The 24,187-nt window shown below is 60.0% G+C and overlaps 1 protein-coding gene across 14 annotated transcripts in view; it reads left to right on the top strand.

The window, feature by feature from the left end:
- Window positions 1-13,743, top strand: part of UNC13A (unc-13 homolog A) — a 37,340-nt gene extending 23,597 nt beyond the window's left edge. For 6 of the 14 annotated variants that reach the window (XM_085562622.1, XM_085562616.1, XM_085562614.1 and 3 more), the window contains 16 exons: window positions 10-106; window positions 231-374; window positions 1,493-1,576; window positions 2,096-2,173; window positions 2,430-2,518; window positions 2,645-2,797; window positions 2,913-3,036; window positions 6,198-6,236; window positions 7,217-7,246; window positions 8,352-8,408; window positions 8,603-8,683; window positions 8,805-8,952; window positions 10,000-10,056; window positions 11,333-11,425; window positions 11,503-11,662; window positions 11,922-13,743. In XM_085562622.1, coding sequence (XP_085418748.1) covers window positions 10-106; window positions 231-374; window positions 1,493-1,576; window positions 2,096-2,173; window positions 2,430-2,518; window positions 2,645-2,797; window positions 2,913-3,036; window positions 6,198-6,236; window positions 7,217-7,246; window positions 8,352-8,408; window positions 8,603-8,683; window positions 8,805-8,952; window positions 10,000-10,056; window positions 11,333-11,425; window positions 11,503-11,662; window positions 11,922-12,210 — 1,723 coding nt within the window. In that variant the 3' untranslated portion in view covers window positions 12,211-13,743. Of the gene's footprint in view, window positions 1-9; window positions 107-230; window positions 375-1,492; window positions 1,577-2,095; window positions 2,174-2,429; window positions 2,519-2,644; window positions 2,798-2,912; window positions 3,037-4,478; window positions 4,630-6,197; window positions 6,237-7,216; window positions 7,247-8,351; window positions 8,409-8,602; window positions 8,684-8,804; window positions 8,953-9,999; window positions 10,057-11,332; window positions 11,426-11,502; window positions 11,663-11,921 lie in introns of those variants that run through there. The other 8 variants (XM_085562621.1, XM_085562617.1, XM_085562615.1 and 5 more) reach the window with 5 other exon arrangements.
- The last annotated feature ends 10,444 nt before the right edge of the window (window positions 13,744-24,187 follow it).

Here is a 24,187-nt window from a genome sequence, read left to right as displayed (position 1 = left end):
CTCTTCCAGCTGGTTTGAGCCCTTCGTCATCCAGTGGCTGGATGAGAATGAAGAGGTGTCACGGGATTTCCTGCACGGAGCACTGGAGAGGGACAAGAAGGATGGGGTATGAACAGGACTAGGGACGCAGTCTCGGGGGCGAGGGGCTTGTCCCTTGATGCCCAGTATGTCCTGACCGGGGCCAAAATGTCCCCCACACATCCTTCTGACACCTCGTCTCACTCCTGCAGTTCCAGCAGACCTCGGAGCACGCGCTCTTCTCCTGCTCCGTGGTGGACGTTTTCTCCCAGCTCAACCAGAGCTTTGAGATCATCAAGAAGCTGGAGTGCCCTGATCCCCAGATTGTGGGGCACTACATGCGACGCTTTGCCAAGGTGGGCACCTGCCAGGGCAGGGGTCAGCACCACCCCTGGGACCCCAGCCAGCCTGGCTGGGACTGCTGGGCTCTCTGTGCCCTCTCCATCCAGCTGTGGGCAGCCAATATGCTACCAACACACCCTGGGGCACTCCCAGCTCTGCTAGCATAGGATATTAATTAATTAGTTATGAGCTAATTGATGAGTTATTTTCTTAATTAATATAGATTAATTAGAACTGGCTTGCAACATAGGAGGGAGTTACGTGCAGGCTTGGTGGCTGTTGCCTTCGCAGCTGTGCTGGAGCTGCCCATGGAGACCAGTTGTGCTGGATCTGCCTTCCAGTGGCTGTGCCCATGTTGCTCCTGGTGCATGAACATGAGCCAGGTGTGCCCAGGTGGGCAAGGAGGCCAATGGCACCTGGCTTGTACTAGCAATGATGTGGCCAGTAGGACCAGGGCAGTGACTGTTCCCTGTGCTGGGCACTGCTGAGGTCCCACCTCAAATCCTGGGGTCAGTGTGGGGCCCTCACGACAAGAAGGACGTTGAAGGGCTGGAGTGTGTCCAGAGACTGGAACAGAGCTGGAGAAGGGTCTGGAGTACCAGGAGCAGCTGAGGGAGCTGGGAAGGGGCTCAGCCTGGAGAAAAGGAGGCTCAGGGGGGACCTTGTGGCTCTGCACAGCTCCTGACAGGAGGGGACAGCCGGGGGGGTCGTGTTCTGCTCCAGGGAACAGGGACAGGAGGAGAGGAAATGGCCTCAAGTTGTGCCAGGGGAGATGTGGGTTGGATATTGGTAAAATGTCTTCACTGAAAGGTTTTTCCAGCCCTGGCGCAGGCTGTGCAGGGCGATGGTGAAGTCACCATCCCTGAAAGTGCCTAAAAAACATGTGGATGTGTCACTTGAGGATATGGTTTAGTGGTGAACATGGTGGTGTGCTGAGTTGATGGTTGGACTTGAATTTATAGGGCTTTTCCAACCTTAATGATTCCATGATCCTGTGATCCATGAAGCCAGAGGGGATGTGTCCAGATATGAGTTTTTTTCACTGTTGTTGGACTCATGATTTCCTTTTCTCCCTCCTTACCCCTTGTTGCTGCTGTCTGGGTGTCTTCCTTGGTGCGCTGTTTGGCTGCAGACCATCAGCAATGTGCTGCTCCAGTATGCTGAGATCATCTCCAAGGATTTTGCCTCGTACTGCTCCAAGGAGAAGGAGAAAGTGGTGATGTATCTCCCTTTTGCTGTCCTCACTTGGTGGCCCCAGCTGTCACCTCAACCCCAGGGTGGTTGGGTCCCTTCCTGATGCCAGGGTGGCTTCTGTCACACTATGACATGAAATAACTCATGCACACCTCTAAGATCAAAAGAGCAAAAGGAAGCAACTTTTATTTTTGACCTCGCAATATATAGAATTCCAAAAGTGACAGGGGATTGGAGGAAGAAATTGCTACTTTACCAACCACACTGATCAAACTAACAATTGATCAATTCTCTCCTCCCACAAAAAATGCAAAACAATCATTATTTACTTGACAGTGCATGAGAAACTCCAGTAGAAATATGTAAACATCAGAAGGTATAGAAAACTTTTAAAGAACTTTAAAACTTTTAAAAGAGCAGGGTGACAGGATTCCATGCCATCCCTGTCCTCATGTCCAAGGTGGGAGTGTCCCGGGGCTGGGGGCAGCTGTCCCAGCCATATTTATTGGTGCTGATCCTCCTCTCCATCCCACTCCTCCAGCCCTGCATCCTGATGAACAACATCCAGCAGCTCCGTGTCCAGCTTGAGAAGATGTTTGAAGCCATGGGTGGGAAGGATGTGAGTATGGGGGGGTTCCAGCAAGGAGCCTTGTTGGGGGTGGGATCATTCCCTTCCCAGTTCCCCAGTGCTGGGAGCAGACCCCTTCCTCAGTGCTGTGTGGGGTCACACTGTCCTGCCCCATGGCACCCTGCTGTCCCACCATGTCAGACTGGGAAGGGCTTCGCCCTGCCCAGGGATGCATTTGGGATGCAGAAACTTCCCTGCGGGCTTGTTCAGGAGCCCTGTTGGCTTCAACAACCTCTTCCTCCTGCAGCTGGACACAGAAGCCAGTGATATCCTCAAGGAACTGCAGGTGAAACTTAACAATGTCCTGGATGATCTGAGCCGAGTCTTTGCCACCAGGTACAGCTGGGTGAGAGGGCAGGGCAGTGGGCAGAGGAGAGGTCTGGGGGTCCCACAGCTGTGGCTGGCCTCAGGCTGGGGGCTCTGGGGGGATATGCTGAGCTGCCTGCATGTTGTGGTCCCCAGTTTCCAGCCACACATCGAGGAGTGTGTGAAGCAGATGGGTGACATCCTGAGCCAGGTGAAGGGCACCGGCAACGTCCCCGCCAGCACCTGCAGCAGCGTTGCACAGGATGCTGACAACGTCCTGCAGCCCATCATGGACCTGCTGGACAGCAAGTGAGTGTGGGGGCAGCTGGAACTCCCACCCTGCCCCTCCTGGCCTGGTCAGGCAGTGCGAGGGACACGCGGAGGGGACACGGGAGGGGTGACACGTGGGATCTCCTCTGCGCAGCCTGACGCTCTTTGCCAAGATCTGCGAGAAGACGGTGCTGAAGCGGGTGCTGAAGGAGCTCTGGAAGCTGGTGATGAACACCATGGAGAAGACCATTGTCCTACCCCCACTCACGGACCAGACGGTGAGTGATGGGCAGAAGGACCAGGGACCCTGAGACACTGGGGACTGACTGGGGCCAGTGTGGGACGTGGCTGGCCAGGTGCCCTCACTGGCATGTGACAGGGTGGGGACTTCACTGAAATCTCCAAAGCCTTGTCCAGCTCATGGCCAGGAGAAGGATGGAAGAGAGATCCTTGCTCCAGAACCTTCTTGGTTGGCTTTGGCAAAGGACCTTCCTGCCACCTCCATTGTGGCATCAAGAGGGGACACTAGCCCTTTCTTATCCATCCTTCCCTCAGAGCTGGAACAGCATCCCATGCCACACTGATCCACACTGGCTCTGGGCGTGCTCCCTGTGCCAGGAGGTGAATCTGGGGGCTCCTGGAGTTTGGGGAGACGCTGCTTGTTCACCTTGCTGAGGGGCTGAGGGTTTCATGAGGATGGGGGGACATATTCCACAGCAGGGCTGAGCTGTTCCTCCTGGGAGGTTTAGGAAAGCAGAGCAAACTCAGGGAATGGTCCCTCTGTGAGGCTCCATATCACATTGCCATTTGTCTGCCCCCCCTGCACCTGAAGCTTCCTGAGGTGGTTCCTTTGAAGTCAGGCAGGAAAGGGTGACAATGAGTGCTCTCAACCAGCCACACACCTGTCACTCTTTGGTGGCTTTTGTCACCATTACAAAGCTGGGCTCAGGCTCTTCCTTGGAGTTCCTGGAGCTGTCTGCCTTTATGTGACCTTTCTGGGACTGTGGAGCTCTTGTGCTGTGTCTGTGAGGGACAGCACAGTGATGACATGTCAGATGTCAGCCCTCAGTGGTGCCACTCACTGTCACTGTGTCACAGCCCTGAGCCTGGCTCAGGTCAGCCACGTGTCACTTCTGATCAGGCTCACACACCCTTGGCCAAAGATGGCCAAATCTCAGAGGAATGCTGGTGCCACTGAGTCCCAGTCCCAGTCCCCATCCCAGTCTCTTTCCAGCTGGGCTGTGGAGACAGTGCTAGGGCAGAGGAGAGGGCATGGACACGTGGCTCTGTTGGGTGATTTTCCTGAGGGCAGACAGTCCCTGGAGAGGGCTGTGCTGGGGCTGGTCCCTTGGGCAGGGCACATCCTGCCCAGGTGTTCCTGGGTGCCAGCCCACAGGGTGGCCGGACAGGGTGCTGGTCTGGGGGTCCGTGTCAGAGCCAAGTGTTGACTGGGGTCCCTGGAACTGAGCCCCCTGGGGCAAAGCCCTCCCCCGACAGTCAGGGGGGACTGTGCAGGTGAGGATGGGGCTCCTCGGGGGCTGTGGAGCCTGCGGAGCAGCGGCAGGGCAGTGACACCGAGTGCTGTGGCTGGGGGACACCCATGGCGCTGTCGGGGGCGGGGGGCAGCCAGGGCTGGCGCTGGGGAGGATGGAGGAGGCAGGGGCCGACACTCACGTCACGGTTGTTCTCTCCAATTGCTCCTCTCGCCCCTCAATGGCAGATGATTGTAAGTACGGCAGCTCCCTGTCTGTCTGTCTGTCTGTCCGCTCTGTGTCGGTCCTGGCCTCGCCGGTTCTTGTCTTGTGTGGCTGCCCGTGCCCTGCCCACACCCTCCTTGGGCTCCTGACCTGGTCCAGCTCCTGGTCCCCACCCCTGCCTGGCACTGGCTCCTGGCCGGCACATGCCAGCCCCTCCGGGATGTGGTGGGTGGAGAGGTCTTGGACAGAGTGGCAGTGCCGGGTGTGGGGAGGGACAAGGGGAGTGATGGGGTGGGAGGGGACGGTGATGGCAGTGCCGTGTCATCAGGGTCTGCCAAACCTGGGCTCCGTGCTGAGGGGAGGAATACCGCGGGAGGCAGAGCAGGGAGCGCTGCGTGCCTGGAGTCAGGGCTGCTCGTCCTTTCCCTCGTGCCTCAGTTTCCCCCCGAGGCCGTGGCTGGGGTCTGGCTGTGGTGGGGGTGAGGGCAGAGGTTTTCCCTGCCAGGAGGAGGGAGGAGGAGTTTCTCTGGGGGGACACGGTGGTCCCTGGCCCGGGGGCTCGGTGTTGGGGCAGGCTGCTGGCACAAGTTGTGAGGGATATGACCCTGGGAACCTGGACTGCTGGTTCCCTCCTCGGCACCGCTGCTGGGTCCTTGCATGGCTTTGACTGAGCAGTTTCCTTCTGTCCTCTTCTGACCAGTCTGTGGCTGTGGGTTTATGCCCCTGGGGGCAAGGGATGGGCAATTCCCCCCTACAATCCTGTGCCCACCCCTGTTGTGACCCAGGCACCTGTGCAAGAAGAGCAGTGGGAGCCAGCTGCTGGGTGCTGGTGCCAATCCCTGCAGGGACGAAGGCCCCTCTGCTCTCCCCTGACACCTTTGGTGTCCAACAGCAGCATCTGGGGAAGGCTTAAGGGCAGCCTGGCGCTGCATCTCCCCTCAGATCTCATGGGGACCTCATGAGAACCTCATGGGGACCTCGTGGGGACCCCATGTCCCAGCTTTGCTGCTCTGTGGGAAAGGGCAGTGTCAGCTCTGTGTGATACAAGCTCCTCTTGTTCACCCACCACCCTGTGCCAGGGCCAAACCCCCTCCTGGCAGCCCTGTTTGGCTGTACCTGTGCTGCTTGTTCCTTCTGAGGCTTCCCAGCCAGCTGACTCTGTGCTCACCTCTCCTGACTCCAACAGTCTGTGCTGAGAGCCGAGTTCATCCCCCCACCATGGCACTGTGGCTCATTCCACACAGTTCCTCTTGCCTGGATCAGTGTGGGGCTGACACTGGGCCCACCCCTGCACAAACCAGAGCTCTGCGTGCCAAAGCCAAATCCCAGCCACTCTCTCCCTGCTCCCTCCCCAGTGCTGGGAGCACCTGCCAGAGCTGAAGCAGGATGTGTGGGGGCACCAGAGCCTGCCCACACACAGCTGGATCCTGTATTCCAGCATGGATCATCCCTCACGGATTCAGCATCTCTGTATCTCAGCAAGGATCATCCTCATAGATTCAGCATCCCTGCATCCCAGCAGTTTCCTAGTGTGAGGACAAGTTCTCCAGCAGTGCAACATTCTGCTCCCCAGTGGGGATCCAGCACCCTGATGATGCCAAGCCCTCACTGAGTATCCCGTGGGGACCAGTCCCCCAGTGGCTGTCCTTCAGGAGCTCGTGATGTCTCTGCCTCCTGTGCCCTGTGTCCTGTCCCATGCTGTCCCCCCACCTCACACTCAACCTCTGACATTGCTTCTACAGGGCACGCTCTTGAGAAAACATGGCAAGGGGACAGAGAAGGTAAATAGCTGTGGGCTCCATGTGTGTCACTGCCCCGGGGCCACACTTGTGGTCTCACACCCGCCTGCTGTGGAGGTCCAGGCTTGTCCGTGCTTCCTCTGTTGTGCTGTCTGGATGTGCTGTTGCCTGCGTGGTGTTGTGGTGAGGCGTGCTGTGCTGTGTGCTGGGGACAGCCCCAGTTCTGTGTGTCCCCGGGGTAGGGAGCGGGGGCTCTGTGGTGTTCAGTCCCCGTGGGGTGGATGTGGGGTGTCACCCATCCCCGTGGGGAACACTGCCCCACAGCCCTCAGCACCAGCTGCCTGGTGGGACAGCGAGGGGTTGAGACCCTGTGCATGGGAGACCCTCCACACAACCCCATCGTACTGTGGGGGCTCAGGAAGAGGGGACCCCCGTGCTGGGCCATGCTGGGCACAGTGAGGGCCCCGGGGCTGCTGAGATCCCCCGGATCTCTGAGCCCACTCCCCCTTCCTTGCTGAGCCCCAGCCCTGCTCCAAGGGCTTTCTCCAGCACATGGGCTCTTGCCCTGTCTGAGGGCTCCTCACCACAGGGTGGGGGCCCAGCAGTGACCCCAGCCTGCTCCCCAAATCCTGGTTCTTGGGAAGAGCCATGCCAGCATCCATCTGGGCAATGCCTGCGGCTCCCCCTCCTCTCCTGGGGGACACTGGCTCCTGCCCAGTATACTGAGTGTGCTGGGTGAGCTGATTCCTTCTGATCTCCCAGCCCCAAATGGGGTGGGGAGCAAACCTGCCCACCCTCAGAAGAGACCTGGCACACTCATCACAGCTTCACCAGCGTGGGCACGGGGCTGAGCCTTTGCAGCTGTGAGCTGGTGCCCAGCCAGTGGCACCAGCAGAGAGCTGGGCAGAGCCAGAGGAGAGTACAGGGCCAGAGCCCTCATGGCCAGGGGATGTGGGGGGCCTGGAGCCGCGGCCGAATGCTGCTGGGGCCACCAGTAACTGTCCCTTGCTGTTCTCTTCCAGAGCAGGGTGAAGCTGCCCAGTCACACTGAAGTAAGGACATGGCTCTTCTGCTCCCCACTTGGCACTGCTCTCTCCCCTTCCCTCCTCCCTGTCCCTTGTCCCTTGTGCTTTGGGTTGGGGGCTCCCAGCTCAGTACTGTCCTGTTGTGCTCTGTTTTGGGGACACCAGTGTCCTCAGCTCCCAGCCTGTCCACTGACTGGGGGAGATGGGAACAGTGAGGGTGGAATTATTGGGACAGAACTGGGTGGGCAGAGTGGTGGGCACAAAGGGTTAATGGGGACATACAAAATGTGGACATGGAGGGGACAGACCCCTGTAGAAGGTACTGGTTAATGGGAGAGATGCTGAGGTTCCTGCGTTGGGAGGGACTGGAACTACTGGTCCTGGGAGAGGGAAGGCAGTGGAGGTCTCTGAGCCCCAGTTTATCCAGTTGCATTTGCACACTGGAGGAGCTGAGCAGGAGAGCTTGTGCTCAGCGCAGTCAGAGGTGCCAGCCCAGGGCAGTGAGCAGGACCTGCCCATGCAGGGGGCTGTTGTGCCTGTGGGCCCCACGGAATGGCTCCATGGCCCCTGCCATGGTGGGGGCACAGGGCAGGCAGAGGCAGCCGGGGTCTCGCACCCGGGGACTCCCTGGGGTGCCAAGGGGCTGGCAACCTCCCTGGGACTGCTGGGGCTGGGCAGGGCCCCGTGTGGCTGGGGGCTGTTTGGTGCCTGTGGGGTTCAGGCCATGTCCTCCCCATGCCCGCTGTCCCTCGCTCTCGCTCTGCTCCCGCCGTGTCCGATGTCCGAGCGGTCAGTGCCGTGCTGTGCCGGGCCCTGCTGGATGCAGGAGCAGGTGCTTGGAGCACAGGAAGCTGGATGGGACTCTTGGGCCGAGCTGCTTGTGCTGAGCAGAGCCAAGGGTGATGCCAGGGTGACGTCCTGCCCTGGGGTCCTCAAGCCTGCAGCCTCACAGCTGTGCTGAGAACCTGGGGCTGCCAGCCTGGTACCTGTGCCACCTTCCTGGCTGCTGTCCCCTGGAGCCTGGAGGAGCCCTGGAACTGCAGCAAGCTTCTGGCATGATGTGCCCAGCCTGGGCATGCCACTCCAGCCCGCCTGCTCACCAGGGCTGTCCCTGTTTCTTTGCTCTCTGCAGGGCACACAGATGATTTTCAATGCGGCCAAGGAGCTGGGGCAGCTTTCCAAGCTGAAGGTGAGGGCTGGGGAGCTGGGCTGGGGGTCACCAAGCTGAAGACGAGGGCTGGGGGTGCTGGGTTGCTCTCTGTTCCAGGGTGGGTGCCAGTGCCACTGCTGCCAGGACCCCACCACTGCCCCCTTGCTGGCTGGGCTGGGCTGGGGGCAGCGGGATCCTGGTCCTGTGCTGAGAGCAGGATCTGTGTCCCCCAGGACCACATGGTGCGTGAGGAAGCCAAGAGCCTGACCCCGAAGCAGTGTGCCGTGGTGGAGCTGGCGCTGGACACCATCAAGGTGAGGGCACTCTGGGGCATTTGGGGTTCCCCTGGGGCTCTGACCCTCAGGCCCAGGCACGGGGAGCACCAGGGGAACCCTCTCAGACCTGCTGAGCGTCCGGAGGCCTTTCCCTCTCCAGCAATACTTCCACGCCGGCGGCGTGGGGCTGAAGAAAACGTTCCTGGAGAAGAGCCCTGACCTGCAGTCGCTGCGCTACGCCCTGTCCCTCTACACCCAGGCCACAGATCTGCTCATCAAAACCTTCGTGCAGACCCAGTCATCGCAGGGTAGGACACGCTGCCCTGGCCCCCGCTGGGCTCTCGTCCTCCCAGGCTGGGCCCTGGCCAGGACCCACCTTGGCTCTGTCCCAGTGGGGCCGGGGGTCCCAGCCAGGCTCACGGTGGGGAAGAGATGGGTGGGGTAGGAAGGGCTTTTTCCTCCCGTGCCTCGCAGGTGAAGAGGGGCCGTGGTGCCCAGTAGCAGCTGCCTGGCACTCTCCAGTTCCCCACCAGCAAGAACAGTGGGTCCCCAGTGCCAGGGCATTGCTGGACTGGCATGGAAATGGGGCCTGTGGGTGGGGGGAAGGTCACCCTCTGGTCAGGTGTCACAGTGTTTGTCTGGATGGCCCCAGGCACCCAGCACAGATGGATGCTGTGCCAGGACCTGTCCTGGGCATGCTGGGTGCCCAAGCCCCCGATCTGGGCTCCAGGGTGCTGGGGTGCAGTGCAGGATGCTGGGCACCGTCCAGGGCAGGATCAGCTCTAAATGCTGCCCTTTATTCTGTCCCTTGGCTGCTGGAGGAGAGCCCTGAGATGCTCAGTGGTGGTCCCAGGCCACCGCAGGGTGCCCCAGCCAGGCTTGTCTGCGTCCTCGGGGAGTGGGACGTGCGTTTGCTGTCCGTGAGTCTCCTTCAAGGGACGTCTGTCCTGTCTGTGCCTCCTGTGCCAGCCATGTCGGGGGCGTGGGGTTGGGTCTGGTGGGTGCCAGCACCCCTGGGTGTACCCTGTCCCCAGGAGCCCACACTTGGAGCTGGGGGTGCCTGGCACTCCTTTGTTGCTGCAGTGTTGTCCGGGTGCTTGGCCGTCAGTCTGTCTGCGAGATCTGATCTCTCTTTCTCTTTGTTTTCCCCCCTCCCTCACTGTTCCTGTTCCCCACGCACATCATCTCCTTCCTCCTCTCTTCCTCATCTCCTCTCTTCTTCATCTTTTCCCTTCTCCCTTCTTTTGCATCTCCTTCCTCCTCTCTTCGTTGTCATTTCCTTCCGCCTTCATCTCCCTCCTCTTTTTGTGTACTCTGTGCCGTGTCTCTGTCTCTTTCTCTCTCCTTCCCACTAGTTCATGGTGGGAAAGGGATTAGGTTTACCCTTAGTGAAGAGGTTTATCCTGAGAAGGGTACGTGTGCTACTCGCCCGCCCCTGCACCTGCCTGCCGCCGGCCTGGGCTAGTAACAGTCCCAGCACCGCGGGCTGGGGTGGCCTGGGGACCCCCCAGCATCACTGGCCTTGGGGACCCCCAGAATGGGCAAACTGCCACTCCCAGGGCTGCTTTGGGGGGAGCGTGGAGGAACTGTGCTCAGCCATATTGACCAGCCCCAGAGCGGGTCGGGGGCTGTCCCCGTGGGAATAGGGGTGTCTGCCCACACGCTCTGGGCACCCCACATTGTCCCCAGCACTGCTGCACCCCCTGTGACCTCCCCCTGGGACGTGTGGCCCTAGGGGAGGCCATGCCACATCCTGTGCCCTTCCTGCCCACCCTGCTGCCCTAAGGACCATTACTAGCCCTGCTCCGGCGCGCTCCGTCTGCCTGTCCTGGGGCGCAGGGAATGAGCCCCCCGCGGGCCCTGCTTGGCCTCCATCACACCCTGCTGGGGGCCGGGGCTGCACCCCCGCTTGGCCTTCCATGCCCAGACCCCCTCCCCACCTGCCATCGCCTCCATCCCGGCTCAGCATGCGGGGGCTGGAGGGGAATGTGCCATCGCCAGCCTTGGCCTGGCCTGGCACCCTTAGTGGCATGTGGGGACGTGTCCTCCTTCCACTGCTATTCCCATCCTGAGAGCTGCCCCCTGAGCCCCGTTGGATCTCCGTTGCCCCATCAGACCCACAGAGCCTGCCCTTCTGCCTTGGACCCTCATCCTTCACCCACGGGTGCATGCATAGCTCTGGGGTGGCGTGGGGTGGACTGACCCATTGGCTGAAGGTCACCCAAGGTCCCCAGGCTCGGGGACCCCTGGGCTTGGTGTGGTCTCTGGGATGGAGGGGTACAATGGGGTGGGTCAGCCTTGAGACACTGGTAGGGCTGTGGCTGCCCTGGCTGGGTCCCTCCTGCCCAGGGCTGTGCCCATGATGCTGTCACCCCTCTGTGGCCTGAGCACGGGGAGCTGGGCCACTGTCCTCTGCCCCATGCTGGACAGACCCCTCAGCCCTGCCTGAGCAAGGGGGGGTCACAGGGGTGGGATGGCAGAGGCAGCGTGCTGCTGGGGGTGTCCTGCCATGTCCATCACAGCTGCTGCACCCACCTGGTGTGCCCACAACCCTTTGGGACACACCCTAATGCCCATCCTTTTCCACCCCGTGGTGGGTGACCTGCCTCCTCAGTGGGGTTAGTGTTGGGCAGGGCATGTCAGGAACATTGGGAAAACAGGCAGTTCCATGTCCTCCCTCTGTCACAGGCTCTGGCGTGGATGACCCCGTTGGGGAGGTGTCCATCCACGTGGAGCTCCTGACCCACCCCAGCAGTGGCGAGCACAAAGTCACCGTCAAAGGTGGGTCCTGCTGGCCGGGGTGCCGGGCTCTGGCAGGTGACAGTGCTCCATGAGCCTCTCCTGTCCCCTCCTTGCAGTGGTGGCTGCCAATGACCTCAAGTGGCAGACCTCGGGCATCTTCCGGCCCTTCATCGAGGTCAACATCATCGGGCCCCACCTCAGTGACAAGAAGAGGAAATTTGCCACCAAATCCAAGAACAACAGCTGGGCCCCCAAGTACAACGAGAGCTTCCAGTTGTGAGTGGCACGACGGGCTGGGGGTGTGGGGACAGGCTAGGGAATGTGTCCCCAGCACGTGGGGACCCCCTGAGATCTGCCGGGGAGTTTGTTCATCCCTGGTGGGTTTTTTAGGTATTTTCTCATTGGTAAAAGCAGGGAGAGGGGAGTAAAAAGGAAAAGGCTTTTCTAGGAGTGGGGGTGGTGACACCAGCCATGTAGGGGCTAGGGCTGAAATGTGACCCCACCTGCCAACACTGCCCGTCCCTTGCCCCCTCAGCACGCTGGGGACAGAGACGGGCCCCGAGTGCTACGAGCTGCAGGTGTGCGTGAAGGATTACTGCTTCGCCCGGGAGGACCGCACCGTGGGCATCGCCGTGCTGCAGCTGCGGGACATCCTGCAGCGCCCCGGCTGCGCCTGCTGGCTGCCCCTGGGCCGCCGCATCCACATGGACGACACCGGCCTCACCGTGCTCCGCATCCTCTCGCAGCGCAACAACGACGAGGTGGCCAAGGAGTTCGTCAAGCTCAAGTCGGACACGCGCTCGGCCGAGGAGGGCAGCAGTTAAAGTCCTCTGGCCCCCCCAGGCTCGGCCCCCGCTCCCGGCCCCTGACAGAACCCTCCAGCCGTGTATAAGCCATAGGAGTGGCCGCAGAGGAGTTGCTGCCCCGGCCCTGGGGAGGGGGTGCTGTGGCTGCAGTGACAGACCCTCCCCTCCCTCCCCGGCCACCATGGCTGGCTGACAGCAGTGCCGAGCACAGCCAGGCCCTGTCACACCCCGCAGGAAGGTGCTGGTGTTGGGGGGGCTGCAGGGAAGGGCTGGAGCCGAGCCTGGCTGAGGGGAGCAATCTGCCCTTCCCCTAGTCTGTCTGAGATGGAGGAACCCCAGTGGCTCATTTCTTAACCTCTACTGTCCCACCCAGTCCCACACCTCACCGAGTGACACAAGGAAAGGGCTGCAGGGGGTGGGTGTGTGTCTTGTGCCATGTGCGGGTGTTGGTGAGTGGCTGGCACAGCGTGATGGCCCCTTGTCCCCATCCCTGAGCGTGGTGGTGTGTCCTGAGGGCCGGGCAGCTGCCAGCCCTGAGCACATATGTGTACATATGTAAATACCTGTACATACAGGGCAGCTGGACAGGCTGTGTCCTGCACCCGGAAGGGCTATTGGGGCTGTTGGGTCGGCGGGTGCAGCCCCCACAGGCCCTGCACAGGGTCCCCTCCCTGGCTGGCAGCAGCATCACCAGGGTCGGGAGCAGCAGGGAGCAGCCCCCGGCCCATATCCTGTCTTCCCTGCCTTGCTGCCACCGTGGGCTACCCCACTGCCCCCCATAAGGTGCCAGGGCTTGGGGAGGCAGGGGCTGGGGGCACCCGAGCAGAGGGACTCGTTCCTCTTTGCTCTGGCCAGTAGGGACCAGCATCCCTGAGCAATGCAGCCCATGGGATTTCCTTGGCGCAAGCAAAACCCTTCCCACCCCACCCCAGAGAAGCCCTCCCTCCAGTCCCCCAGTAAGCACCAGTTTTGTGCCCCCCAGTTCCCCAGTGAGCACCATTTCTGTGTGCTGTGGTGTGCATGTCTCGTGCGAGTGCCTGGGAGGCCTGGCTGTGTGGTGTTGGGGTGGCCACCCCAGCTGGCCGGTTTGCCCCGAGTCCTGGGGCAGACAGAGGCCTCATGACCCCTCAAATCAATACAGCTCTCTCAGCCCCTCCCCTCCCAAAACAGGGTACCCCAAACGGCCCCCACACCCCTTTGTCTAGAGGGTTTGCCTGGGACCAAAGGGTTTCACTTTGCTCTCTCGTTTCTGTTGAATGTTTACACCCTTTTCTACCGGCTGCTCCTGCACGGCCGGGCTGGGGCTCGGCCCTGCAGCCCGGCCGTGGTGCCCTGGCCCTGTGCCCCCTCCCCAGCCCGTCCTGTCTGGCATGTGATTGAACTGACCAGTTCTGCTCCTGTAGCACAGTGTCACCGAAGCCTGTGTGTCTGTCCCGCCCACCGCGGCGGCTCCCATGGATGCATGACAGTGAGATGTTTTGCACTATTTTGAACTTTTTGGGCTCTGTAAAAATATTTTATTATAACTGACATTAAAAAGCACACCCTTCACTGTGGCTCCTGTGAGGAGTTGGGAGGGAATGGGCACCTGGGGGCATTCCCATCTCAGTGCAGCACTTCCACCTTTAAAGGGAAACCCAGGGATATCCAACCTCAAGGTTAACCAGCTCCAAGGTTAACCAGCTCCAAGGTTAACCAGCTCCAAGGATAACCAGCTCCAAGGTTAACCAGCTCCAGGGATAACCAGCTCCAAGGATAACCAGCTCCAAGGTTAACTAGCTCCAAGGACCAATAAGCTCAGGGATGATCCCTGTTGCCACTCAGCCTCCCTGAAGGTAGCTTTGCAAAACAAAGGATAAGTGTTACATGGAGTCACAGGAACAAAGAATCCTGGAATATCCTGAGTGGGAAGGTACCCCCAGGGATCAAATCCAGCCCCTGACCCTGCCCAGCCACCCCAACAGCCCCACCCTGAGCAGCCCTGAGAGCGCTGTCCAAACGCTCCTGCAGCTCTGGCAGCCTCGGGGCCGGGACCATTCCCTGGGGAGCCTGGGCAGTGCCAGCACCCTCGGAGGAAGAACCTTTCCCTGAGCTCCATGCCAAGGCCTGGCACAGCTCCAGCCCTCGCTGGGCTCCAGGAGCTGTCCCAGAGCAGAGCTCAGCCCCTGCCCCTCTGCCTCCCCTCGGGAGGAGCTGCAGAGCTGGGACAGATGTGTCCTGGGAAGTTACACTGCTCCCAAGCACAATGCTGATAATTCCCAGGCATGGGAGTGATCAGGGACAGCCAGCACAGCCTCATGGAGGGCAAAGCCATCCCTCGCTGGCCTCGTGGCCTTCCATGGTAGGGTGACTCCATCAGCAGATAAAGGCTGAGCTGTTGATGGCACCTGCCCAGACTTGTGTGAGGCTTTTGACACAGTCCATCAAAACACTTTCTCCACTAAATTGGATTGATGTGGATCTGATGAATGCAGGGCCCTGATGACATACAGAGAGAGCTGGAGCTGTTTCTGGGCTCTGGCAGTGTCCTGCCCCTCCCTTGAGAACTGGGGAGCTGCCACCAGGCTTTGCTAGAATCATGGAATGACTTAGGCTGAAAAGGACTTTAAAGCTCAATCCAACCCCATCCTTGTTCTTGGGCTCTTTTCCCAGTGATCCTTGATGGATACACCCTTTTTTGAGGTTTTCTACATTAATTAGCTTTAATCATCATAGTTTCTCATGGGGCTCCTGTGCCTGTGTGAAAAGAGAGCAGAGGTTCCCTGGAAGGCCGTGGTAACACAGGCTGTGCCCCTGCAGCCGAGGAGGTGCATGGGGAGCAGAGATGGACCTGCAGCCAAGGAGGGGCCTGAGCAGAGCAGGGGATGTTCCTGGAGGGAGCTCTGGGCCTGGGCAAAGGCTGTGCTAGGACAGGCCCCTGGGGCCTGAGCCCCAAAGGATTAAACAGTGGCCAAACAACCCAGTGAAATCTCAAAAGGTGCTGAACCCTCACGGCCTTCCCAAACTTCAGAGGGTTAAAGCACCTTGAAATGGGACACTGGCAGCAGCCCAGGGGCAGCCCAGGCTCAGAGGCAGCCAGGGAAGGTCAGGCTGAGGGTCTCAGGGATGTGGAGCTCCCGAGGTGCAGCGGGAGCCGGTGAGGGAAGATGATTCTGGTGTCCCCCAGGAGCTGCTCAGGTCCCTCCCCGTCGGGTCCTGCAGCTGCCTTTGTGGGGACAGCAGTGAGATCGGGGGACAGCAGTGAGATCGGGGGTGTCCCCTGGCCCCACTCACCTCCCCGCTGCTGAGGAGTGGGGGCTGATGTGCTCCGATGTGCTCTGATGTCCCCTGATGTGCTCTGATGTCCCCTGATGTGCTCCGATGTGCTCTGATGTGCTGCTCCAGCCCCACGGCCGGGGTGAATGCCCGGAGGATTTTCATCACCGGGAGGAGAGGGTGGGGACAGGGACAGGCAAGGGCTGGGCTCGTCCTGCCGTGGCTGGGTGCAGCGTGGTCCCCAGCCCAGGGCAGCCAAGGAAGGGGATGCCTGGAGGCTCCAGGTTCCCTGCCAGACCCTGTGGAGGCCACTTCATCCGGCAGGTTCTCCTAGTCCTGCTCCAGGTGTATTTCTGCACCAGGCTCCTGCAGCAGCCGCTGTCTCCGCCGCTGGTGCAGCTCTGTGGGGACAGCCACACCGTGACAGAGACACACCAAGCCTGCAGGACCTGCCCTTACCCAGGGGGAAGAGGGGGTCAGAGCACCCCTTTCACCTTCCAGAGCCTGTGATTGCCCCAAGGTGTGCTGGATCAGGGCTCTCCCCCCCAGCTGCATCCACCTCACAGCCGCCATCTCCACCAAGCGCTGCGGGGAGGCAGAGGGGAGGCACAGCCGGAGCCCTGCCCAGTGGGCTCCCCCAGGACCAGCACCCATTCCCAGGAGAGCCCTGTGGAGCCCCAGAAGAGCGGGAGCATCCCCCAGCAGACCTGCCCAAGCTCCTTGAGCTCCTGGCCCGGGCAGCCGTGCCTCTCCAGCTGTGCAGCTGCTGCACCTGGGCACCACGGGCTGTGTCCCGCTGCAGCTGCTGGGTCTCATCCCACAGCTCCTGCAGCTCCTCGGCCCCAAGGGCTGCTCCTGCAGCTGCTGGGCCCGAGGAGAGGGGCAGAGCTGATACCCTTTGGTTTTGCCTCTGTTTTACCTTATCTGTTTTGTCACACATACATTTGTAACTCTGTAGCCTATTGTATTACTGAGTCGTTTTCCCAGTACTTTTCCATGGCCTTTCCCTAAGCAGAAAGACAAAACAAATTCCAGAGCCCCAAGCCCTGCTGTGCTATCTTGGTTCTTCCTGGGAACCAAGGCTGAGAACAACTCTTTGAGATACATTTCATGGACAAAGCACAGCTAGTACCAAGGCAGGGGGCTCCAGAGCAGGGGTTTGACCTGGGGGGAAATTGAACCACCACTTGCCCTCCTAATTGGTGCTTTCTATCAATTATGCTAATTTCCAAATACCTATAAATATTTACTCATCCCTGTGGGGTTGGGCTTTTGTGGACAACTTTCCACTACTGCCTCTGAAGGTCTTTGTGATGGAATAAAGAAAATAAAGATCTGCTCTTATATTACCTCCTTACTAAAATTATCTTGAGTTTCATTTCCAGGTTGGGAAAAAGGCAACAGAGCTTCAGGCAGGGCTGGGAACAGGGGCAGGGACACATCCCCGGGTGTCACATAGCTGGGAGCCCCATGGACTCAGAGGCTGCCCCTCTGTAATGAGACCCCATTTCCCTGCATCTCTTTGGAGTTCTGAGTCCTGGAATCCCCCCACACAAAGCTCAGGCCTGGGAGAGCAGCTCTCCTGACCTGCCACCCCCATGGGCTCTAAAGCCCATGTGAGGGTCCCTCCCCACCTCCAGGCTGATCCCCACAGCAGGATTAGCCTGCCCTGCTTCCTCCAAGTCCCAGGCAGGATCACAGCACCCCCTGATCCTCCAGAGACACCCCAGAACTGGAGCAGCGGCAGAGCAGAGAAAGCAGGCGGTGAGAGGGGACACTGCCAGCAGCAGAGTGGGACGTGTCCCACCAGAACTGTCCCTGGCACATGGCACTGCTGCCAGGCTGCACCAGGAGGGTGCCCCACCCATCCCAATGCCAGGAAGGAGCACAGAGATCCGGGAACCAAGCCCAGAAGCACAGCTTCTCCTGGGGACCCACGTCAGGCCAGCAGCTCCTGCCCAGCCCCAGCAGGCAGCTGGCCCAGGGCCGGGTGTGTGTGGCCAGCACAAACCCCTGCACCTGCATCTGCTTCACCTCCGTGCCCCTGTGCAGTGCTGGACCAAGAGAGGGGCCTGGATCACCACAGCCTCGTGGGACCACACCATTCTGGGGCAGAAACACCGCTGGCACCCCCAGAGGGGACCCAGGCACCCCCAGCCCTGCTGGGCTCCCACCTCTCCGTAATGGCCCTGGGCAAATGGGCCCTGGGCAAAGGCCTGGACGGTGACAGTGGCCTGGCATGGGGCAGGGACAGGCTCCAGGCCATCCCCAGGGCCTCCTGCAGCACCACGGCAGCCCTGGGCCTCTGCAGCATCCACAGAAACCTGCAGGGAGCTGGGCAGGGAGCACGGAGCCAAGAGGCAGAACAGGGAGCTGGGCAGGAGGTGGCAGAGCCTGGAGGGGCAAGGGGTGGCAGAGCCCAGAGAAGGGACAGCAAGGGCTGAAAGAAAGAGCAGAGAGCAGGGCAAGGGGTGTGTCCCTGGGCAGAGGGGACAAAGCCCTGGGCAGAGCCTGCTCCCCATCCCATGGGGCCAGCTGTGCCCGGAGCTGGCAGCACTGCCATCTGTCCCAGCCCTGTCCCTGCGGGCCAGCAGCCCCGGGCAGGGCACTGCAGGCACAGCACGGCCCCACGGTGCCACTGCAGCTGGGCACAGGCTGCCCACAGCTCCTCCAGCACAGCCACCTGGGGTCTGCTGAGGAGGGCAGGAGCCCCCCCTGAAATGGGACATACAGACCCCCTCCCTCTGAATTGTTATGAATTTGAAATTAAGGGGCTCTTGGGCAAAGATATAGGAATAGGAATAATAGTTCTTTACCAGGAAAATTAAAAATACAAGTGCAATAGTACAAAAAAACCACTGCCAGAGTCAGAGCAGCCCTGGCCCCTGTGGGTCAGGGAGGTGGCTCAGCCCCATCCCAGGGGGGCTCAGCCCTCCTGCAGTGCCAGCTGTGCTTCTGCTGGAGCAGGATCCTGCACAAGGGGGGAGTTTTCCTCTGGAGCTCCAGAGCTGGGGGAGATGGGCCTGGGCTCCTCTGGGAATGCAGTGGGGAGAAAGCTGCTCCTCTGGGAATGCAGGGGAAGGAAGCTGCTCCTCTGGGAATGCAGTGGGGAAGAAAGCTGCTCCTCTGGGAATGCAGGGGGAAGAAAGCTGCTCCTCTGGGAATGCAGGGGGAAGAAAGCTGCTCCTCTGGGAATGCAGGGGGAAGGAAGCTGCTCCTCTGGGAATGCAGGGGGCAAAGGCTGCTGTGCTGTTCCCAGGTCAGATTGGATCCAGGTAGGAATGTTTGGCTCCTCCCCTGGGCAGAGCATTCCCCCATGGGATGATGGAATTTTCTCAGTCATGCAGGGACACTCAGTGGCCCATGGAGAGAAGATAATTAATAATTAATGGCTCATTAACAGAAGGGATCTCCTGGAGGAAGGATTGGCTGTGAGAGAGTTAAAGAAACCTGCCCAAAGAACAGAAGATAACAGCCCCACCTCTGACAGATGGGAATGGAATTCACACCTCCAGCCACAGCATCAGCTTGGGCCTCTCACACCCGAACTCGCTGGGTCCTGCAGCAAAGGGACAGTCAGGGCCAGGACAGAGCAGCCCCTAGGCTCCTCCAGGAGGGATCCTTCCCATCCAGCCTCCCTAGAGGCAGCGTCCATCCCCGGCTCAGCCAGTTCTGTGCCTCACTGAGCACCAAGACATGGGGAAAGCCCCTGCAAGGGTCGCTCTGCTGCCAGCTGCATCCCCAAAGCAGGGCCTTCGCTTGAAGCACTCCCAAGGGCAGTGCTGCAGATTCATGTTGGTGCCCTTCAGCTCCTCTCTGCTCCCCAGAGGCCTGCAGCTCTCCAAGAGCTCCTGGTACGTCCATCTGTGGGACAGAGTGGGGTCAGAGGTGTCACAGCTGCAGAGGGGGCAGCAGCCCGGGTGCCCTGGGGTAGGGGATACCTGCAGGATGCCCTGAGGGGCTGCTCTGGATGGTCCCCAGGACCTCACGGGCTCAGAGCTGCTCCAGCCCTTGCCTTGAGTCAAACCTGGGGCACAGAGAGGCTGATCCAGAGCAGGTCCCGGCCAGCCTGGCACACCCCAGCCATGCAGAGCAGGAGAGACAGAGATGGAGGCACTGCAGCGCCCCAGCAGTTCCCCCAGCCCTTCCCTGCAGGCAGGCTCTCTCACAAAGGGGTTCCTTTCCCACTCTGGGGGCTGATGCAGCTCCTCCTCCATCAGCCTCGGGGAGGCTTTGAACTGCAGGGGACAAGGTGGGGGGGCTGAGGGCCAGCAGGAACCCCCGGGGCTCAAGGAGCTCCCCAGGGCACACAGAGCTCCTGCTGGAGAGGGATTTCTTGCTCTTCTGGCTCCTGGGCAGGGACTTGCAGCAGAGCAGCCTGACCTCGCTTTACCTGTGGGACTGCAGGGACATGGGGACATCCCTGTCCTCCAGGAAGGGCTTGGTGAGGAGGACAGACTGCCCAGAGAGAGCCGTGGGAGCCAGGCAGTCCCTGCAGAGCCACCACCAATGGCCACAGCCCCAAAACCCACCCACCCAGAGACACAGCCCAGATGTGCTACATCCAGCTGTGCCCCACCTGCTCCTGCCCCAGGAAGAGCCCTGTGCACCTTCCCAGGTGAGCTCAGGAACCTTCCCAGGTGCTCCTGACCTTCTGCCAGGTGCATGGAGGGTGGAAGGGAGAAACAACACCTTATAGACATGGAAGCAAGCAAGAGCCTTGAGGGCTCTGAGCAGGGACACGGCCAAGGTGGATCCTGAAATGGGGAAGCCAAAGCAACGGGGATGCAGCAGAGAGCACCCCCAGCTCCTGACACACACAAATGGCTGGAGCTGTGCCAGGCCTTGGCATGGAGCTCAGGGAAAGGTTCTTCCCCCCGAGGGTGCTGGCACTGCCCAGGCTCCCCAGGGAATGGCCCCGGCCCCGAGGCTGCCAGAGCTGCAGGAGCGTTTGGACAGCGCTCTCAGGGATGCTCAGGGTGGGGCTGTTGGGGGGTCTGGGCAGGGACAGGGGCTGGACTCCACTGCCATCGGTCCCTTCCCAGCCAGGACATTCAAGGACTCTGCTCCCAGGTACCCTGACCAAGGCCAGCTCTGCTGGGGCTGCACACAGGGATTTTCCTCCTGCCCCTCCCAGGCTCCCACAGCCCAGCCAGGCTTTGCCTGCCCAGGGGATCTCCCTGGCTGAGATCTCACCTGGCTGGCTCACAGCCGCACCAGCTCCTCAGGAACAGCATCCCTGTTCTCCCCCAGAACCATCCCACTGCTGCTCCAGCTGGCAGGACACAGCCCCAGCCTGCAGCTTCCCAGAGCAGTTTGTGCAGAGCTCTGCTCAGACACAGCCCTTGGGAAATGTCCCTGCAGGAGTCACAAGTGGTGGTGCCCACACGGCTTCTCTTGCCCTGCTGTGAGGCTGCTGATGGGAGCCAGCACACAGTTTCCATAGTTTTACCCTCAGATGAGGAGTTTCAGCCCAGCAGGATCCATCCTCCCACTTGTGTGGAGCCCCTGCCCAGCTCACCACACCCACAGCATTCCCTACTTTTCCAGCAAAGTGGGACACAATGAAAGCATCCACAGGGCACTTGTGATTCTGGAAGGTGCAGTGGGGGGCTCTGGGTGGTCACAGCAGCCTGTTCCCAGCAGCCCTCACCCCCCTTGCACTCCTCATTCTGCAGGCCCAGGATGCCAAGCTGGCCTCAGGGGCTGTGCCAGAAGGTGACAAACACCCAAGGGATCCCCTCGGTTCTGTTTTCCTCCCGATCCAGCTCGAAGATGTGCTGGAAGGCAGAGACAGGAAATCAGGAGTGGCCAGGAGGGCTCAGCCCCCGAGCAGCACCTTGGTTTCTACATGACCTCTCTCCCTTTCTGTGGAGCACCCTGGGGGAGAGCAGTCCCTGCTGAGCCACGGTGGACACAGAGAGCACAAAATCAGCAGGGACGTGCAAAGCTCTCCCTCAGTGGCTCACAGCAAAGGGACACCACTGGGGACACCCCTGGGGACACCTCTGGGTGATACCCACCAGGTTAAAGTGCTGCTGGAGCTTCTCGTTGGTGTAGTTGATGCAGAACTGCTCAAAGCTGCTGTGCTCAAACATCTCAAACCTGTGGGCAGCAGAGACCAGCGTCAGGCAGCTCCCAGGCAGAGCCACCTCAGGCACCCAGCTGTCCCCACCGCAGGGACAGGCACGGCTGTGTCCCAGCTGGAGCAGGACAGGGACCAAGTTCTTCCAGACAGCCCAGGAGAGGGGAGCTGCTCTTACCACAGCTGGTCAGGATGCCAATGGAGGTGTGGCGACCCCTCAGTGACACAGGGCACAACTGATTCTCCTGTCTCAGATGAGTAATGAGGTGGTGGCTCCCACAATTAAGGGGTGAACATTACGTGTATGTTCAGAGAAGTTTTGTAGATGTGTAGTTATGTTACTGTAATGGGTCCTCTCCCTTGCACTGTTATCATGGGATGGCCTTGCTACTCTTGGGAGGGTTGGTTCATTACTCTGGCAACACCTGAGCTCCAACCAAGGTGTTAGAAAGTGATCTGCACCCCTGGACAGCGAGGAAGGAGCCAGCTGACAGGACTTTAGGAGCAGCTAGAAGTACAGAAGGTGGAGCATCCATCTTGAAGAGGAGAATGTGGCTGGTAGTCCTGGGGGCTCCCAGTGCTGTAATTTTTCCTTATTTAGTCCTTTTGTTGTAGTTTTTGTTAAGGTTTAATAGACCTTTACAACTTTAAAAGGTGAGCAGTCGTTTGTCACCCTCCCCACCATCCAGCTGAAGACCTGTCCATGCATGTCCTTGGCCAGGCCACCCGGGCATGCAGCGCCTGCTGCCTGGACAGCGGTGCCACCCTGTAAAAGGTGTCACCAGCAGTGACCACCTTGGGGTGGCAGAGCCAGCCTGGGACACCTCCACGCCCAGCAGAGTCCAGAGCAGCCCCAGGGCCTCTCTGCCTGGCTGACAGTTCTGGTGGGACACGTCCCACTCTGCTGCTGGCAGTGTCCCCTCTCACCGCCTGCTTTCTCTGCTCTGCCGCTGCTCCAGTTCTGGGGTGTCTCTGGAGGATCAGGGGGTGCTGTGATCCTGCCTGGGACTTGGAGGAAGCAGGGCAGGCTAATCCTGCTGTGGGGATCAGCCTGGAGGTGGGGAGGGACCCTCACATGGGCTTTAGAGCCCATGGGGGTGGCAGGTCAGGAGAGCTGCTCTCCCAGGCCTGAGCTTTGTGTGGGGGGATTCCAGGACTCAGAACTCCAAAGAGATGCAGGGAAATGGGGTCTCATTACAGAGGGGCAGCCTCTGAGTCCATGGGGCTCCCAGCTATGTGACACCCGGGGATGTGTCCCTGCCCCTGTTCCCAGCCCTGCCTGAAGCTCTGTTGCCTTTTTCCCAACCTGGAAATGAAACTCAAGATAATTTTAGTAAGGAGGTAATATAAGAGCAGATCTTTATTTTCTTTATTCCATCACAAAGACCTTCAGAGGCAGTAGTAGAAAGTTGTCCACAAAAGCCCAACCCCACAGGGATGAGTAAATATTTATAGGTATTTGGAAATTAGCATAATTGATAGAAAGCACCAATTAGGAGGTGGTCCTGGTCACGGAGGCCTGGCCTGGCTGCAGCTCTGGGGGCAATTTGGGTGGCAGCGAGTCCTGTCCCACCTGCACAGCACAGCTGTGCCCTGGCAGTGCTGCCCTGTGGTCACGGTGTGCCCCAAGGGCAGGATGGCAGCAGGGCCCTCCACAGCTCCAGCGGGCACAGCAAGGGAGGGGCCCTCTGCTGCCTCAGGTTGGAGCTTTTCTATGTTTCAGGTTCTGTGCTGCTCTGGTCTGGGCTTCACATGAGGGGATGCTGAGCTCTCTGCACAGAGCAGGGAGACAAAACAATTCCTGCTCCAGCTGGGCACCAAGGACAAATGATCCAAATCTCAGCCCAAGAGCACAAACAATGTGGAATGAAGAGAGAAAAATGAGAAGGATGGGACTTCATGGGCTGGAGCTGGAATTGGACAATGAACTCCAATATCCAAATGGAGCAGAACTGATCAAAATGAGAGGCCCCATGAGCAGTTGTGCATTTTGTGACCATTTTGGTTCATCTTGGGTGCAGCCCTGGCTGGGCTCTTGTGCTGCCCAAGGGGATTCACTGAAGCTTTTTAATAAAACCCTGCTTTGTTCTTTAGCCCTGTCCAGCCTCTGTCCTAGCTCAGCCTTCACAAGGCATCAATCCTTTCTGGCACACAGCAGCACAAGGACAGAGCCAGGCCCTGCTCTTGGTCCCTGGTGGCAGAGCTGGAGCAGCTGCCCAGCCCGTGCCCAGGGCAGAGGATGAGCAGAGCTCAGGTGACACCAAACCCTCTCCTCAGCCGTGTCGAGCCCCTGCAAGGTGCTGCAGCCACCAGGCTGAGCACCAGCACCAAGGTGACCCAGGGGACTCCCAGGCCACCACAGCCCCTACAGCTACAGGGTGTGGAGCCCCCCAGGTCAGAAATGAGCCCCCAGACCCACGGGAAGGGGGTGAAGCACCGTGGGAGGGACCCCCGAGCCCCTCACCTGCATGTAGAGGTTCCTCACGGCCATGGGGTCTGACCCCTTGCTGCTGCCAGTCCTCCGAAGCCTTTTCCTCTGGCCCTAAAAATACAAATCAGACACCATCAGAGTGATCCAAGGGTACCTTTGCACGAGGAACCTCAGGTGCACAAATCCATAGGCAGCAAAGGCTGAAGATGCACACTGGGCCTGAC

This window comes from Lonchura striata, chromosome 28 (genome assembly GCF_050655825.1).
Source record: "Lonchura striata isolate lonStrDom1 chromosome 28, ASM5065582v1, whole genome shotgun sequence".
NCBI classification, from domain to species: domain Eukaryota; kingdom Metazoa; phylum Chordata; class Aves; order Passeriformes; family Estrildidae; genus Lonchura; species Lonchura striata.
Note: the sequence above shows the minus strand (reverse complement) of the source record. Positions and strands in the feature narration are given on the sequence as shown.